This window comes from Schistocerca gregaria, chromosome X, assembly GCF_023897955.1.
Source record: "Schistocerca gregaria isolate iqSchGreg1 chromosome X, iqSchGreg1.2, whole genome shotgun sequence".
In the NCBI taxonomy this organism is placed as follows: domain Eukaryota; kingdom Metazoa; phylum Arthropoda; class Insecta; order Orthoptera; family Acrididae; genus Schistocerca; species Schistocerca gregaria.
This window is the reverse complement of record NC_064931.1, coordinates 621,285,202-621,301,615: the sequence shown is the minus strand read 5'-3', so window position 1 is coordinate 621,301,615 and position 16,414 is coordinate 621,285,202. Positions and strand designations below refer to the sequence as shown.

Genomic DNA, 16,414 nt, shown 5'->3' with positions numbered 1-16,414 from the left:
TTTCGCTGCAACATAGCCTTTGATTCTGGCCCACACTAACTCGATGGCGTTTAATTCACAGTGGTACGGAGGAATTCTGAGAACTGTTTTATCTGCATGCTTCGCCATTTCATCTATTGCATATTCGTTGTGCACTGTTCTGTGATTTTTAACTATATCTTAAAGCTCTTTCTTCAACATACCGTCTTCGAAATCAATGTTTTTAGATTTTAGCCACTCTGATATTTCGCGCTTATCGGAATTCGCATTGGGAACTATTTCTTCTCTCCAAGAATGGTACGGCGCATTATCAAGAACAATAACTGCATTTTCCTGAAGCTGAGGAAGAACATCTTGAAACCACTTCTCGAAGGTTTTGGCGTACATCTCCTCATGATAATCTCCACTTTTTTTGGATTTGAAAGTCCACAAACATCCTTCAACGAACCCTGCTTTGCTGCCAATGTGTGTGATAATCAGACATTTCCCTTTACCTGATGGGCCCTTGCTTCCGGTGGATAATCCGGACAGAAACGCATGTTTTGAGAAATTTATAGCGCCATCTACCCAGACGTAACTTCGGGTACGCCCTGCGTTCATCCACGTCTCGTCCAAATAGTAAATGGGTCTGCCTTCATCTCTCAACCGTTTAATGGTTCGAAGATAACGCCACCTCCATAAAATGATGTCATCCCTGTCTATTAGCATGCTATCGCGCCAATGCCGGACATTTTGAAATTCATTTCTCTCAATAACTTACAAAATGTAGTTCTCCGAAAATTGCCCAGACCTGCATCTTCGTTCACGACTGTAAACGCTTTGTCAATTGTTGGCAATTCACTACGAAAAAAGAATTCGTGTACTTTCCTTTGTATCGCATTTCTATGGAAGTCATCAACTCTTTCAGAAAGTTTCTGTCGTAATTTTCCTTTTTTGGGAGACTTCAAAGAATGTGTGGCCTTGTACTCACTTATCGCAAGATACACTGAAGCCGGCCGGTGTGGCGGTGCGGTTTTAGGCGCTTCAGCCGGGAACCACGTCACCGCTATGGTCGCAGGTTCGAATCCTGCCTCGGGCAAGGATGTGTGTGATGTCCTTAGGTTAGTTAGGTTTAAGGGGACTGATGACCACAAATGTTAAGTCCCATAGTGCTCAGAGCCATTTGAACCATTTGATACACTGAAGAACATCTAACACCTGTAGCTGCAACTGTTTTTGAAACAATGTCACTCAATGACTGCTCTGGATGTAACAGTTCCGTTTTATAAGCATTAAGCACCATGTGCTTCTCAGAAGAACTTAATGATTTCTTCTTTGCTCGCTTCTTTGGTGGACTCAGAACTGACACGTCGACCTCGCTCGCTGTATCCGTGGATGACATAATGAGAACAGCCGTATGTGATGCTAATGAAATAAGTGAATATATAAAATAAGAAACCATGCGATCCTATTTGGATTCGCACATAAACAGTGAATGCTCAGCGTGACTACAAACTCATATACTTACTCTAATAATCAACAACTAGTCTTTCATGCATCTTTACAGATGAACTTAACATATCCTGAAATCGCCGCTGTACAACACCCACTAATGAGCTCACACCTGCAACTGAGACGGCTGAATGAGCGCCGCGCCTGCGAACCGCACAATGCATCACTCAAAAAGGACAAACGGTTGCACCCATTGCATTCGAACAAACTACAAAATTAAATTTAAACCTTTCTGAACCTTTCCCCTCTTACAACCCCACAAAAAAATTTAGAGGGGAACAGTTTGTCGCTTGCTATACTTCGGATGATGATCTGGTAAAAGTTCTGCATCAGACGTGAGATTTTAATTTAGTACTTCACTATTACTGACTCTATTGGGCAGAAAATTTGCAGTCACCAAAATACAGTACTGAAGGCAATTAAAAAATTATATTTTGCTGTGCAACACACAGTTTAGGAGATACGGCGTGATAAATATAGAGTAATGCGATAAAACAACTTTTCCTGAAAGCTTAAATATTTCTCTTTTTCAGTGACAATAAATTTTAATGTTATGTAATAAAAGGTGTCGGAAGGTAGTTCTCGGATCACTTTATCATGTTCAGGTACCAAATTATAAAAAACATGATTTTCAATTTTTAATTTATGACGCCCTTGTCTTGTACACCCCTTGACGGCAGCGCTGTGGTCACGCGCCTTGCCGTGTTTACAGTACGTCTCTTGCTTCGGTGAATGGAGTATAGGTCCATGGCACTTGATAAATCACACATGCCTCCCGGGTCATGCCAAATGGTGGGCACCTCAGGGAGATCAGTCGTTATTTACTGGGTATGTTTTTTGGTGGGCACCTGAGGGAGATCAGTCGTTATTTACTGGGTATGGATTTAGCAATCACGCGTTTCCAGAGCTGGGGATGGGTAAGGGCTGCCAGTCCTCTGTGACATTAAGCTCTGGCCATGCATCAGCAACCACAGTGCGGTGTGGTGGTGGAATGATGTATGTCACAGTAAACAGGGATCTTGGCTTAACAATCTTGATCAAGAGAATGATAAAAACCTCAAGGGGGAAAGAAAACCTCAGTCTTAAGGTGTGCTGTGTGCTGGTGAAATGCATGGCTGTCGATGCGGTTCAGTCTGTAGCTAGCAACCTTTTGGAACCTCCCAGACTCAGTTGTGTAGTGCTTACTGAGGCAACTGGGACTTGGTCTGGGTGTACACTTACATCTCTGGGTGCTCATGGGACTTCAATGAAACCAAAAGTCTCTGTCTTCTATTCACAGTGGTTTGGGTGGTCTATTGGGCCGTATTAATACCCAGACTTCATAGTGTTCTTGTGTGGCTAGTCCACCTGAAATGTTTGTGAATGCCAGAGAAATCATTGGTAGTAATGGACCACATCCTATGGTGAATAATGTATTTATTGTTGTTAAACATGTAGAAGGTTTGTTTGAGGAATTGCCACCTTTTTACGTCCATGAACTCTAGAGGGTCTTGCAGGACAGATTAAATCTATCAAGGGGCTGCACAGTGGTGCACTCCTGATCGAGACACTGAAAGCAACTCAAGTAAGCAATTTGTTAAATGCCAAATTACGTGGAGAATATGTGTTTGACAGTGAGCTAAAACACACAAAAAACCACAAGACTAAATTGTTGTAAAGCATTTGAGATGTGCCAGGACACAATAGAAATAAATACTACAGAACTCCAGCAGGAATGTGGGAAAGCAAATGTGTACTGAAGTTCAGAATTTCATCAGAAGGGTTGATGGTGAGCTCTAGAAGTAAGCATCTTTTACCCTGACACTCAGTCTGCCAAAGTTGCCAGATTATATAATGGTGGGCTTGATTGGCTTCAAAGTTAACTGCTTTGTACCTAATGTGAAGTGCTGCTTTAAGTGTCAGTGCTTTGGTCATGCCACCATGGGTTGTGATGGTCAGGCTGTGTGTGAAAGATGTGGCTTTACTGCCCGCAAACCTGATATTCTGTGTAGTGCTCCACCCAAGTGTGTCAGTTGATCCCAAGCCCACCAAGTTTGGAGAGAAGTGTGTCCTGTCTTTTGCAGAAGAGAAGAACCTTCAGGCAATCAAAGTCACCAAACACATCTCATACTCTGACATGAAAAATGTGTCTGAGGACTCACAACCACCCCCTTCTGTGAAGTTGTTTGCCTCACCATTTAGACAACCCATACAGAAGCCTATTGTTGGCACCCAGTCTTTGACAGCTGAGTAGAGCACATTGACCTGTAGTTGCAAATGCAGCTGCAAGCCAGTGCTGTTAGTCCAATAATGAAGCACGATGATCACAAAATCAGTGCATAATTCACCAGGTAGCCCTTTGTGTAAAACTTAGTGTACTCTGAGAGAAGTAATGGAGAGATTGATCAAGTTGGTTAATTTTGTGAGGTCTCGTTCTGGTCTTCAGCACAGACAGTTCCAAGAGTTTGTTTTTGAGTGTTATCTGGCACATTGTGGCTTACAGAAGTACAACAGTGTTCTCTGGCTAAGTAAAGATTATTGATTGAATGTTTTTCACAAATAAGAGATGAGGTAGCAGCCTTCTCTGAAAACATGGATTCACAAGAAGCAAGAAACCATTTGGAGTTCCTAGCCAATGAATGCAGTAAGCTAGCTGTGGTTTTCTTGCAAGACATTTTGAAACATTTAAGTGCACTCAATACTGAGCTACAAGGAAATGTGAAATTAATATGTGATCTGATACAAACATGTCTTCTTTCCATTGCTAGCTGGATATCTTTAAAAAGACTTTCAAGTCAAGAATTTTTTCACTTCCAACAATTTTTGAATACAAAAATAATTCTAAAGTAGAAATGTCAGTATTCTCAAATTTTATGTCAGGTCTTAAGAAAGAATTTGCAGCAAGAGTCGTAGTCTTTTCAGAGAGAGAGAAACTATCACTATTCTTAAAAGTGCATTTTGAAGTTTCTCCAGTGGCATAATGGACAGATGTGGCAACGAAGTAGTTTTGCCTTCCAAAGCCTTTATTCCAAATGGAGATAATAGACTTGCAGGAAAACATTTCCTTGCAAATGTATAAAACTGCATTTGCTGAAGAATTTTGGAGTAAACAAGTCCCAGCTAAATAGGAAAATTGCAAAAAATCAGCCTTACACCTAGCTACTATGCTTGGCCCCACATATATTAGTGAAATTTCATTTTCAGAAATTAATTTGTTGAAGAACAAGTATCACTCGATATTAACAGCCACCCACCTTGAAGACATCATTCGCCTAAGCTGCTCCCCACATAAAGCTAACTTTAAGAAACTGGCTCAAGAATTCAAATTTAATCTGTAATTTCTCCCACTTATACTGCAAATGTAATTGCTCTGATTGATTTTTAACTACAAATATGCCTACCTATAGTATTTCATATTTTGTGAGTGAAAATTAAAATAAACATCTATAAGGAATATGAGGTATCTTTGTAACGTGATGAAAAGTTTCAAAAGTATCCGGACCCCATCTAAAATTACTTGCCGACCCCTGGGCTATACAATAAGCTTTCTGTGTCAGCTTCACTTAATGGCTATATTTTTGACATGAAGGAGGTCTGTGATACTATTTAAAAGCATATTATCCTTGGACAGCTCCATGAAAGTGGTTTTTGAGGATGCCTTCCCTTCTTTATACAGTTCTTCCTCTCACCACACTATTTTAGATATTGAGTTGGTGATATCTGCTCTGATCACTTTGAGCAGGAGAATGGTGTCTCTCAAGATAGTGTTTTAAATGTGACTGTCCTTACCAAAGCTATTAATAAATTCCATTTCCAACATATTTTATTTTATAATATTTTATTTTATTTTTTATTTATGACTTCTCTGCCTTTTGTTCCTCTCAAACTATGCCACAACCCATCAGTTGCAGCTGACCAGTTGACTGTTGAAGGGATGGGTGGAGAAGAGAGCTTTAATTTCTTCCCTGAGAAGTCTGTGTGCTGTCTGTTTAACCATTCACATTTTGTTTTAAGCTTTACTGAGTTGCAGTTGGGGGACACTTCTTAATTTTTTACACACAGTAAGGTTTTTTGGGCCTCACATTTCAGTCTAAAGTTACACATCTGCAACACCTTAGAGACCTGAAAAGAAAGTTTCTAAAAGCATGAAGTATTTATTTTAAAAGTCTAATTGTCATTCGCTGTGTATAATCAAATGCGCCAATGGCACATGGCATGGCAGATGGCGTAGCAAGCCTTTCAACCTGCTTGCCACACCTTTACATGATCGTCAACATCATACCCTTAGCAGCTATGATAGAGCGGTATGCTACTTCAGCAGAATAAAAAGTTGAGGAAATAAATAAAAAAAGCAGCTGTTTTAAAAGAAATTACATATGTTCATTGTGCATTGAAATTAGACACTTCTTTTTCATAATGAGTGGAAAATATTTGCAGTGTTAATACGGGAGATGATCTTCACTGTCCTGTCTTGAAGGGAAGATCATTCCTTGGTTTTTCTTCTTTTCATTGCTGAAAAAAGCTACTCACAAGAGTATGTGGATCCAAACAGGCACATGATTTGTTCAGCATTTTTGTGTTTCTCGAGAAATGTTGTTTGCTGTAGTGAATGACACCACTCTGACAAATTCAGTGTGTTGTTGTGTCTGTCTTTCAGAAAAAGTTGAATTTTGCAAGTCAGTAGCTTCCAACTGGAGTATCCAACTTAGCCAACAAACTGTACTGTGATAAGATATTACTCCTGTGCCCCCATACTCCGCTTCCATATCTTTCAGGAAACCTTTGAACTGGTGATGATTCACACTGTGACACTGCATAAAATTCACCCACTTGACCACAACTTTCATTAAATCACCTAGTCCAGCTGTTTTAGTACACAGCACTTCATAGTGTATCAGTCAAAATGCATTTCCCAAATTCATTCTTGAGTTTAATTTTTAAATGAGAACTGAAATCCTGATCACTTGTGACACACTATCTGCAGCTACAGACTGTATCTTATCCCAAGGCAAATTGATATTGTCCACTGATTCATAAACAGCTTCAAAAATATCAAGTTCTGTCACAGTGTAATCAAGCAGCACCACATTCACAAGTTCCTCAGTTACTTGTAGCTCCAAATCGACATCACACACTAATATTGAAGGTTGAACAAAGTCACATATATCTGTGCTTTCATCAAGTGCTAATGAAAATACAACAAAGCTCTCAGCTTTTTTCCTGAGTTGTGAGTCTAAATTTGCTCCAACATCCAGTATTTGATGAGACATTGTTTGATTTGTAAGGCAAACTCCTTCAGTTGATAGCAGCTCCCTTAGAAACAAATGTTCTGCAAGTTCTACCATGCACGATTTTATGAGAGGTTCTACAAAAAGTGGCTTACAACTCATTGCTATAATGTGAGCAACTGTGTAGCTTGCTTGAACTGCTGCTTCAGTTCCATTTTCTTCACTATCATTCACCTGAAAAGTATAAATGCATTACAATAGATGAAATATGTAATGATGCTGTATGTTATTCTTTTTAGTTTAATTAAATACTTCATGACATACAAGGCAGTGCGGATGTCCATCCCTCTCAATAAATAGAAGTCAATCCTCCAACTGAGGCACAGGACTTCCACAACTGACCATAGCTGCCACTGAACACAGATTATTGTGTCAGTTGCGGCTTAATGCAGCCAGGGCACAGTGAGTTAGCTTTTCCCCACCACGTGGGCTCCAAGCCGCTACAGTGAGTGCTCTGGAGTGCTCCTCCTCCCTGGGGCACTGTTGGAAAAGTCTGGTGTATGGGGAGTAGAATGACCTTGTCTGCTCCAGTTTTGCAAAGCCTGTGGGGAATTTCGGCTTGATTTTGGGTGCATGGTGTACGCATCTATAAGATCCTCTTATTTAAAAATATTGTACGCTATGCCCCATGAAGGAGTTTGGCTAGATACTGGGACCTTGGGAACCAGCCCTATAATGAACCTTCGTGCTGAAGCTAGTGAACTGGTGCTCACATCCGGCGACAATTCCACATGGTGCGACAGGCCTATGTACTGTCCATATCATACACACTTACATACCATACCTTGACCAAATCGACAGTGAGTGGTGAGACCCTGTGGGATTCACGCAAAGGATTGCCTTTTAGTGATGGGTGTGGCTGGTTTTAATGTTTTACACCAAGATTGGAGCAGTTCCCCACCTTGGCTCCTACTGAGGCCCATAATTATTTTGTACTTGACATAAGATTTCAGTCTAGATTTTACATTTCTATCTCTATCTCTTTTTCTTAACATTTTAGGTAGGCATCATGGTTTAAAGTTCTGTACACTGATGGCTTAAAACATGGGGACTCGCGCAAATGTTCAGTAGTCTTCACTAACTGTGTCTTCGGGATTCACCTTTCCCGTGAATAGGCTGTGTTTTCTGCAGAGCTGCATGTGATCTTGAAAGTACTGTAGTAGATGAAGTGTCTTCAGGGCAAACTAATTTCTCATCTGCTCTGATTTTCTTAGTTGGAGCACATGTACCCACCAGAGAAGCTAGTCTAACTAATACATGACCAACTGTACTTCCTTCATTGGCATGGAAGCATATAACATTCTACTAGGTACCAGGGCATGTATAAATTTGGGGAAATGAACAAGTAGACCAAGCCACGAAGGTGGCCTGCAGAAAATGTGTTGAGACCCCCTGTGCCATTCCTGTGCAGGCTGTCATTTCATTGTTGAATCAGAGATCCATGAAATTGTGGGTGGCGAGGTGTGGCTGGCAGCAAGGGACAATACACTGTGATTGGTGAAGCCAACTATCTGGCTGTGGTATACCTCATGCCCATCACTCAGGTGAAATGAAGCAAACCCAACCTGCTTCAGAATTGGACATTTCCTCTGTGCCAACCAGCATGGATTCCAAAAACCATTGATATGTGAAATTCAAATCTCACTTCTCTCGCTGAAAGCTTTTGATAAAGGAAATCAGGTAGATGCAGTATTTCTTGATTTCTGAAAAGTGTTTCACATCTGTGCTTATTGTCAAAAGTACAATCATATGGGGATCAGGCGAAATTTGTGACTGGATTGAGGGTTTTTTGGTAAGCAGGATGCAGTGTGTTATCTTGGATGGAGAGCTATTGTCAGATGTAGAAGTAACTTTGGGTGTACCTCAGGGAAGTACATTGGGTCCCTTGCTGTCATGCTGTACGTTAATGACCTTCTAGACAATATTAATAGTAACCTCAGATGTTTTGCAGATGATGGAGTTATCCGTAGTGAAGTACTATCTGAAAGACAGCAATATTCAGATAGGATTTCAAAGTGGTGCAAAGATTGACAACTTGCTTTAAATATTCAGAAATGTAAAATTGTGCACTACACAAAATGAAAAAATTTAGTATCGTATATGGGAATTGGCGAACTCCTACAAAGTTAGTTAGTTAGTGTCATGTCCCATGGATAATTTTGCATGATAGATTGTAGTGATGTGAAATGAGTCATTTTATGGTCACATCACAAATTAATTTGTAAATATGGTTACGTTCTAAACATTCCTAAGTTTTTTTTCTCCAAAAAGAAAAAAATAAATACAGATGTGGATTAGTAAGTCCTACCCACCACATTTTACACATTACAGTAATAGAAATCCTTCTACAGAATAGGAGGAGTTGTCAAGGAGAAACTCTCCGAGTTTGTTTTCAAATTTTACGCTGCTGTCTGTCAGACAGTTTATATCACCGGGTAAGTGATCAAACATTTTTGTTGCCGCATTGTGCACCACTTTTTGTGCTAAATACAACCTTAATGTGGAGAAATGAATGTCATATTTCCTTCTGATATTTTAATTATGTACATCATTGTTCCGTTCAAACAGTAATTAATTATTTACAACAAACTTCAGGAGGGAATAAATATATTGTGAAGCAGTAGTCAGAATGCTCAAATCCTTACCGAGATGTGTACAAGATGATCATGGGTGAGAACCACAAATTATTTTTACAGCAAGTTTTTGCACACTGAAAACTTTCTTTCTTAAAGATACTTACCACAGAGGATTGTTCAATATACTTTGGTGTAACATTTTGCAGGAATGTGAAATGGAATGATCACATAGGCTCAGTTGTAGGGAAAAGAGGTGGTAGACTTCAGTTTATTGGTAGAATACTGGTAAAATTCAATCAGAGCACAGGGGAGATTGTTTACAAATCATTCGTGCAACACATTCTTGAATATTGCTGAAATGTGTGGGACTCATACCAAATAGGACTAACATGAGGTATTGAATGTATACAGAGAGGGGCAACATGCATGGTCACAATGTTGTTCGATCTGTTGGACAGTGTCACAGGGATGCTGAAGAAACTGTATTAGCTGACACTTGAAGATATATGAAAATTATCCTGAAAAAGCCTACTTACAAAGGTTCAAGAACAGCCTTAAATGATGATTCTAGGAATATACTGCAACCCCTTACTTATCACTCACATAGGGATCATGAGAACAAGATTAAATTAATTTCAGCAGACACAGAGACAATTAAATGATAATTCTTCCCACACTTAACATGTGAATGGAATGGGAAGAAACCCTAACAACTGGTACAATGCACTTCACAGTGATTTGCAGAATATAGATGTAGTTGTATGTATAGTTTTGATGTGCATACACATTCAGTATTGGGTATACTTTTTTACAATTATGTTTAAGATAAAACTTTTTATGTACCTTCCACCAGATGCATGACAGACAGCCAAATGATAATCAAACTTGTCCCACACTCTTGAAAGCATGTCTGGGGGTACAGCGTATGCGGTTCTGTTGACAAATCAAACTTTTGGCATGTTCTCACAATTTTGGAAAAAGCCAAATCTCTAACATATCTAGACATGTGATTCCTGTTTGCATTGTTTCCCCAAAGACGAAGGGACTGTAAATCTTTTCTTGGAAAATGATGCTAAACATACAAAACTGTGTTAATTGGAAAGTACCCTCATCACTGAGCCCTAAACACAAAAGGATATAGGTATCTTCCATTGATTGAATTCACAAACCTCTACACATTGCTGTATATCTCTGTCATGACAGGGCTGTACCTATTGAATCCTGTATGGTTTGAAATTCAAACATCACTGCAAAGCATGTCACACACACACTGGAACAAGTAATATAACTAACTAACTAACTAACTAACTAACTAACTAACTCTCTCTCTCTCACACACACACACACACACACACACACACACACACACACACACACTACAAATGACTAACACTTGGCTGGCAAGATGAGTAGGCTTCTGTAGACTGTGTGGCAAATGCTGCTGAATGTGCGCAGCATTTTGAATGAGCACACAGGGACTAACTATGGTTTCATGGTTTCAACATGAATGAGCACACAGTGACTGACTACGGTTTCAACAATCAGTGTCTTGGTGAAGAGTTCTCGGGCTTCCAGCCAGGTGGTGGTGTCTTCAAACTGCGACATTTTGACAAGTGATATACTCGTCCAGTCATCTTCTGGTGAAGTGTCGAGATTTTGCGGATGCCGGTCCCTTTATACCTGCAGCAAGCCCGCCGCCACCTGGTTACGGGAGGCTGGGTCCAGGGGAGTCGGCGGGCGAGGGAATGGCATGTGTCGCTCATGTCTCAATCAGAGCATTACGGTTGCATCTCGTGAGCTGGACGGTTCTTGGTGTGTTCACAGCATATTACAGCTTATGCTGGATTCCAGGCTGCACTAAGTTGATAACCTTTGTTCCTGTTCACAAGATTCTTGTAGACCCGTATTTCTATTGATTCTTGAATGAGGCTGTCCAAGTAGCTCCAGGCTTGGCACAGCACCCTGGTGTTCTCGAAATCAAAGGTGTGGTTTTCTTTGATACTATGTTCAGCTGTAGCAGATTTCTCTGTCTCTCCGAATTGGACGCATCTGATGTGTTCCTTGCACCTTTTTGAGATGCAGCACTGTGTATGTCCAATGTACTGTGCACCACTTCCACAGGCAATGCTAAATATGCCAGGTGTGTTGAGTTTCAGTGGTACTTTAACTGAGCTCAGCAGCTCTTTCATCTTCGATTGTGGTCGGAAGACGGTATTTGTGTTCGATTTTCTGAGTAGCCTCCCAATTTGGGCTTAGAGGGGCCCCAAATATGGCAGAAAGGCGAGTCTCTTGTTATCTTCTTCTTCGCCCTCTTCCCAAAATTTTTCAGCCTGTCTCCTCTTGAAGGCCCTACCAATCTGTGTTTCACTGTACCCATTTTTCTGAAATACCTCTCTTACGTGGTGTAATTCGTCTGAGAGGCTTTCTTTGTCACAGATGATGCCTACCCTATGTACTGAGGTGGTCAGTACTGACTGGCATTGTGCTGGATGGTGGCAGCTGGTTGCATGGAGGTACTGTTCTGTGTGTGCCTTCTTTCTATACACGGAATGGCCCAGTGTGCCATCTGCCTTCTTCCTAATCAGTATGTCCGTGAATGGAATACAGCCATTCTCCTCTGCTTCATTGTAAAGGTGATATTCTCACGTATGCTGTTTAGGTGGTCCATGAAGCCCCCCAGTGTTTGCTTGCCATGCTGCCAAATCACGAAAGTATCGTTAACAGCGGAAGAAGTGCCTAAGTTTACGGTGAGCAGTTTGTAGGGCCACCTCCTCAAAGTGTTCCATATAAAGATTTGCGATCCCTGGAGCTAGGGAAGATCCCATGACCACTCCATCCACTTGTTCATAATGCTCCCCATTGCACTTGAAGTAAGTGATTGTAAGCATATATTCAAAGAGCTTCACTGTTTCAGGTGCGAAGTGCTGATTAAGGAGTGCCAAGGCGTCTTGTAGAGGTACTTTCGTGAACAAGGAGGTGACATCGAAGCTCATGAGTAGGTCATCTCTCTGTATTTGGATGTCCTTCAGTATTCTCACAAAATCTACGGAGTTTTTCACATGATAAATGCTGTGCCCCACCACTGGTTTTAACAGTGTTGCCATGTATTTGGCCAGCCCATAACTGTGACGGTTGATAGTGTCCAGGATCAGCCGTAGAGGTACCACGTCTTTGTGAATCTTGGGCAATCCATACAGGTGTGGTGTTGTTGGCACTCTGGGATACAGCCATTTGTTCAATGCCTCTGGTAGATCAGAGTCCTTCAGTTGAACCACGGTTTTCCTGGTCATCGTCGAGGTAGGATCCTTGTTGAATTTCCTGTAAGGTGGCTCTAGCATCAGAGAGCAGATTTGCTGTTTTTAGTCGACTGTGCGAATCAGCACCGCTGCATTTCCCTTGTCTGCTGGGAGGAGCATGGTGTCAGCATCTACGTCAAGGCGCAGATAGCCTCTCGTTCCAGCACAGTAATGCCGGCTTTCAGGAGTCGTGACTTGTTGATGATCCTGCAGGTCTCTCTTCAGATCTGCTTAGCTTCCTCCTTGGGTAGGCCCTGATTTGCTTCCTCTACGCTGCTGACAGTGTCCTGTTTCGTTATGGTCCTTGGTACAGGTGTGAAGTTCAACCCTTTCGTGAGGACAGAAGTTGTGGCTGCATCCAGCACCTTATCTGTCAAATTTACAATAGCTCTGGTGCTATTTGTGACATTCTGGATTGGCTTAGCTCCAGAGAGTTTGTTGAATTTGCCAATCTGTTTTGCGACAGCATGCCGTTTCTGCACCTCACTGTCGGTGTGAGAACTCCAGTCAACCCACTCCCAAGTATGTGCCATTAATGTGCGAGGAACACATCAGACATGTCCAACTTGGACAGACAGAGAAATCTGCTATAGCTGAACATAGTATCAAAGAAAACAACATCTTTGATTTCGAGAACACCAGGGTGCTGTGCCGAGCTGGGAGCTATTGGGATAGTGTCATTAAAGAATCAATAGAAATACGGGTCCACAAGAATCTTGTAAACAGTGATGAAGGTTATTAACTTAGCATGGCCTGGAATCCAGCATTAACTGCGATACACTGTGAACGCACCAAGAACCGTCCAGCTTGCGAGACGTGACCAGAATGCTCTGACGGAGACACAAACAGTGCACCCCCTTCCCCCTCCAGCCCGCCTGTCGCCTGCCCTGGACGCAGCCTCCCGCGGCCATGTGGTGGGGGGACATGCCACAGGTATAAAGGGACTAGCACCTGCAAAGTCTCAACACTTCGCCAGAAGATGATGAGTATATCAGTCATTGAAATGTCGCAGTTTGAAGACACTGCCACCCGGCTGGAAGCCTGAGAACTCTTCACCAGATATATACGCTGGGAAAGCATACATTCACAATCAATGTCTTGAAACTATTGGTGCCATCATCGACTGCTGTGGGCTGCAGGAGGTGCAGTGCCATAATGTTGGTGAAAATCACACCTCATTGTTGTAACTTAATTACATGTGTTGAAATGGAGAACACAGAATGCATTTTTTTGTTGTGTTATCACACAGTTGATAATGAATGAGCTAGTGGCACCTGGTAGACCTCTGCTGGTAACTCACAAGTGGCTTTAAGTTAAATTTTTGGTTTCAGTGTGTATGTTATAATTCTTCCCAAGTTTCTGTTGTCATTCATGTGGAAGATAGAGTCCTGTGAAATGGAACTAATCTTTTTGAAAAGCCCTATATATTTTATTATATCAAGACAGTCTGTTCAGTTTGATTTTGGTGAAAGTGACACTGCCTCCAGAAGTCTACAAGTTTATATTGATAATTACATAGTTTCATAATCATTTTTACTTTATCACAAGTTTAGGGCAGACATGAGCCTAATGTACACAGCAAGATGTAATGTTGGAGATTATGATGGTGGTGGAACTAGTCTAGTGTGTTAATGTATACCTTACATTAGTTGCACTTCAAATGCACTCACCATCTTAAGCATATTTCAACAATAGATTCAAGTTATAAAATTTGTTTTAAAATTTCATGAGCGATATATGTGTTTCAGGTATTGTGCAAAACTGCCTAGTGATACATTTACAAGACTTTCCCCGCTGTGGTCCCTGAAAAGTGAAGAAATTGACGGAAAGACCCACTACATTTGTACTGTGCGCCTTCCTATCAATTCTCCTGTGAAACACAATATTGTGGTGAGTGTGAAATTTCATATTTTATACTGATATTGAAAAAAATTGGTGTTGTGCAAAATATGAAACATTTGTTCAAACATGTATTGTTAAAAATGGTATAATGGCAAATGATATACAGGGTCTCCCAATGCCTACGAGGGTTCTTGCACGACGCATTGCAGCATTAGAAACATGTCGTATTCTTCATCAAGCAAGGGAACTTGATGATAACCTCATGCCAGTTGGAAAGGAACGTTTTCACATACATGAGGAAGGTGACCAAGTTGGTGACCCTGATGACCCAGAGGACGTTGCTTCTCGTGATTCATTGGAGCCAAAGCCAGGAACAACAAAACGCCGGCAGTATTACTATAAGCGTGTATGTCTCACTTCTTATCATTGATTTTCCTATTAATCTATTTAAAAAAAATGTCACATCAGTGTCAGTATTTAAAAACTTAGAACAAATGAAAAGTAAGAAGTTAGATGGAAATAGGGGAAAAAGTTAAAACAGAAATGTGCTGATAAAAACAGTGAGGAGAATATTCTATATATGTATATACATCACAGGGCGATTGTTTCATTTGCAACAGACTTCATTTGCAACAGACTTGAGTACAGATGGTCAACATTACAACAAGAAAACAAAAATGCTTGACCAAATAGACATAGGAGAATTGCTCATGATTGAGTTCCATGAGTCATTGGGGATTAGTTCTGGTATTCACTTAGATATGAGGAAAGGAGGACTTAGCAATTTGATTCACTCAAATCTTTGTATGGAGAGTCATTGGCAGGATTGAAGCTGCAAAGTCACAGTATGAGGCTGCAAATGGCACTGGAGTGTCGCAGGGTGGCTTTTCACAAATGACACCTCACTTTCGAGCAACAAAATGTATCTGAAAACTGGAGCAAAGTCATTCACTATCAGCTACTGTCAAACACCATCATTACCTTTTGTTCACTGTTCATTGAAAAAGTTGGCAAAATGCATCGTAACTTCAACAGATCTTGCATACAGTTACAGGGTGTAGAATATCAACTTCAACTACTTGCAGTCTACTTCAAGAACATGTCCTCTATGTGTATGGGCTTTTGCCACGTGCTGTTATTGACATGACACCATAGTGCCCAAGTATATTGGGCCAAGGAACATTGATGGTTGAAGTATTTCCAATGAATGGAGTTATGTTTGTTCTCTAACAAACCAGACTTTAATGTGCAGCCTGATGAATGATGTATGTACATTATGGGATGGCATGGAATGCAAAATCACCTCCTTTAGTACATGAAACATTTCATTGTCATTGTAGTGGAATGACAGTGTAGGTAGAAATTAGAGAAGATAGTGTATCTCCACATCATTCACAATGGTTCATTCACATTCTATTCTGTATTACATTAGTCACACTGTCAATTGTTTCCTTTTTTGTGGCTGACATTTCTTGCTCCATAGAAGTCCACTGATAGACAGCTTTTTACAAATGAGTGTAACAATTGAATGTCATGGCAGGTTTGCTCCTTGCTTTGCCCTTAAATACTTTCGATTATATGGGGTATGTGCTTGGACCAGTATTCACATGACCGTTCAAAATCCAGAGATTGCTCTTTTTCAGAAGTAGCAAAAGGTGCCTTGGAATGTATTAATGATCTAAATTACTCCAAGTCATGCAGGAGTGAATAAGTAGTAGCTGTGTGGGAGGGCCCAAAATTCATATGAACTATTCCAGTGGCACAAAAATTCTTGTGTCTTGACACACATACTCATAAATGATAAACCACCAACATCAATATATAGTACAATACCTATATTCTCCTGTGTATAATATTATAGTGAAATAAAAGCTTAACATAGCCATCTGATAAGATAACTGTTTTGGTTAATGTATTTGAGTAGTCATGTTCTTGTATCACGTGTTAGAATTCGCATACTGCA

The 16,414-nt window shown here is 40.7% G+C and overlaps 1 protein-coding gene across 4 annotated transcripts in view; it reads left to right on the top strand.

The window, feature by feature from the left end:
* The window catches only part of LOC126299079 (endoribonuclease Dcr-1-like), a 262,481-nt gene that overhangs the window by 175,353 nt on the left and 70,714 nt on the right, over positions 1–16,414 (top strand). For all 4 annotated transcript variants that reach the window (XR_007552718.1, XM_049990749.1, XM_049990750.1 and 1 more), the window contains 2 exons: positions 14,358–14,499; positions 14,618–14,857. Coding sequence is in view for 3 of the 4 variants with exons in the window: in XM_049990749.1 (XP_049846706.1) it covers positions 14,358–14,499; positions 14,618–14,857 (382 nt within the window). In the remaining variant the exon portion in view is untranslated. The remainder of the gene's footprint in view (positions 1–14,357; positions 14,500–14,617; positions 14,858–16,414) is intronic.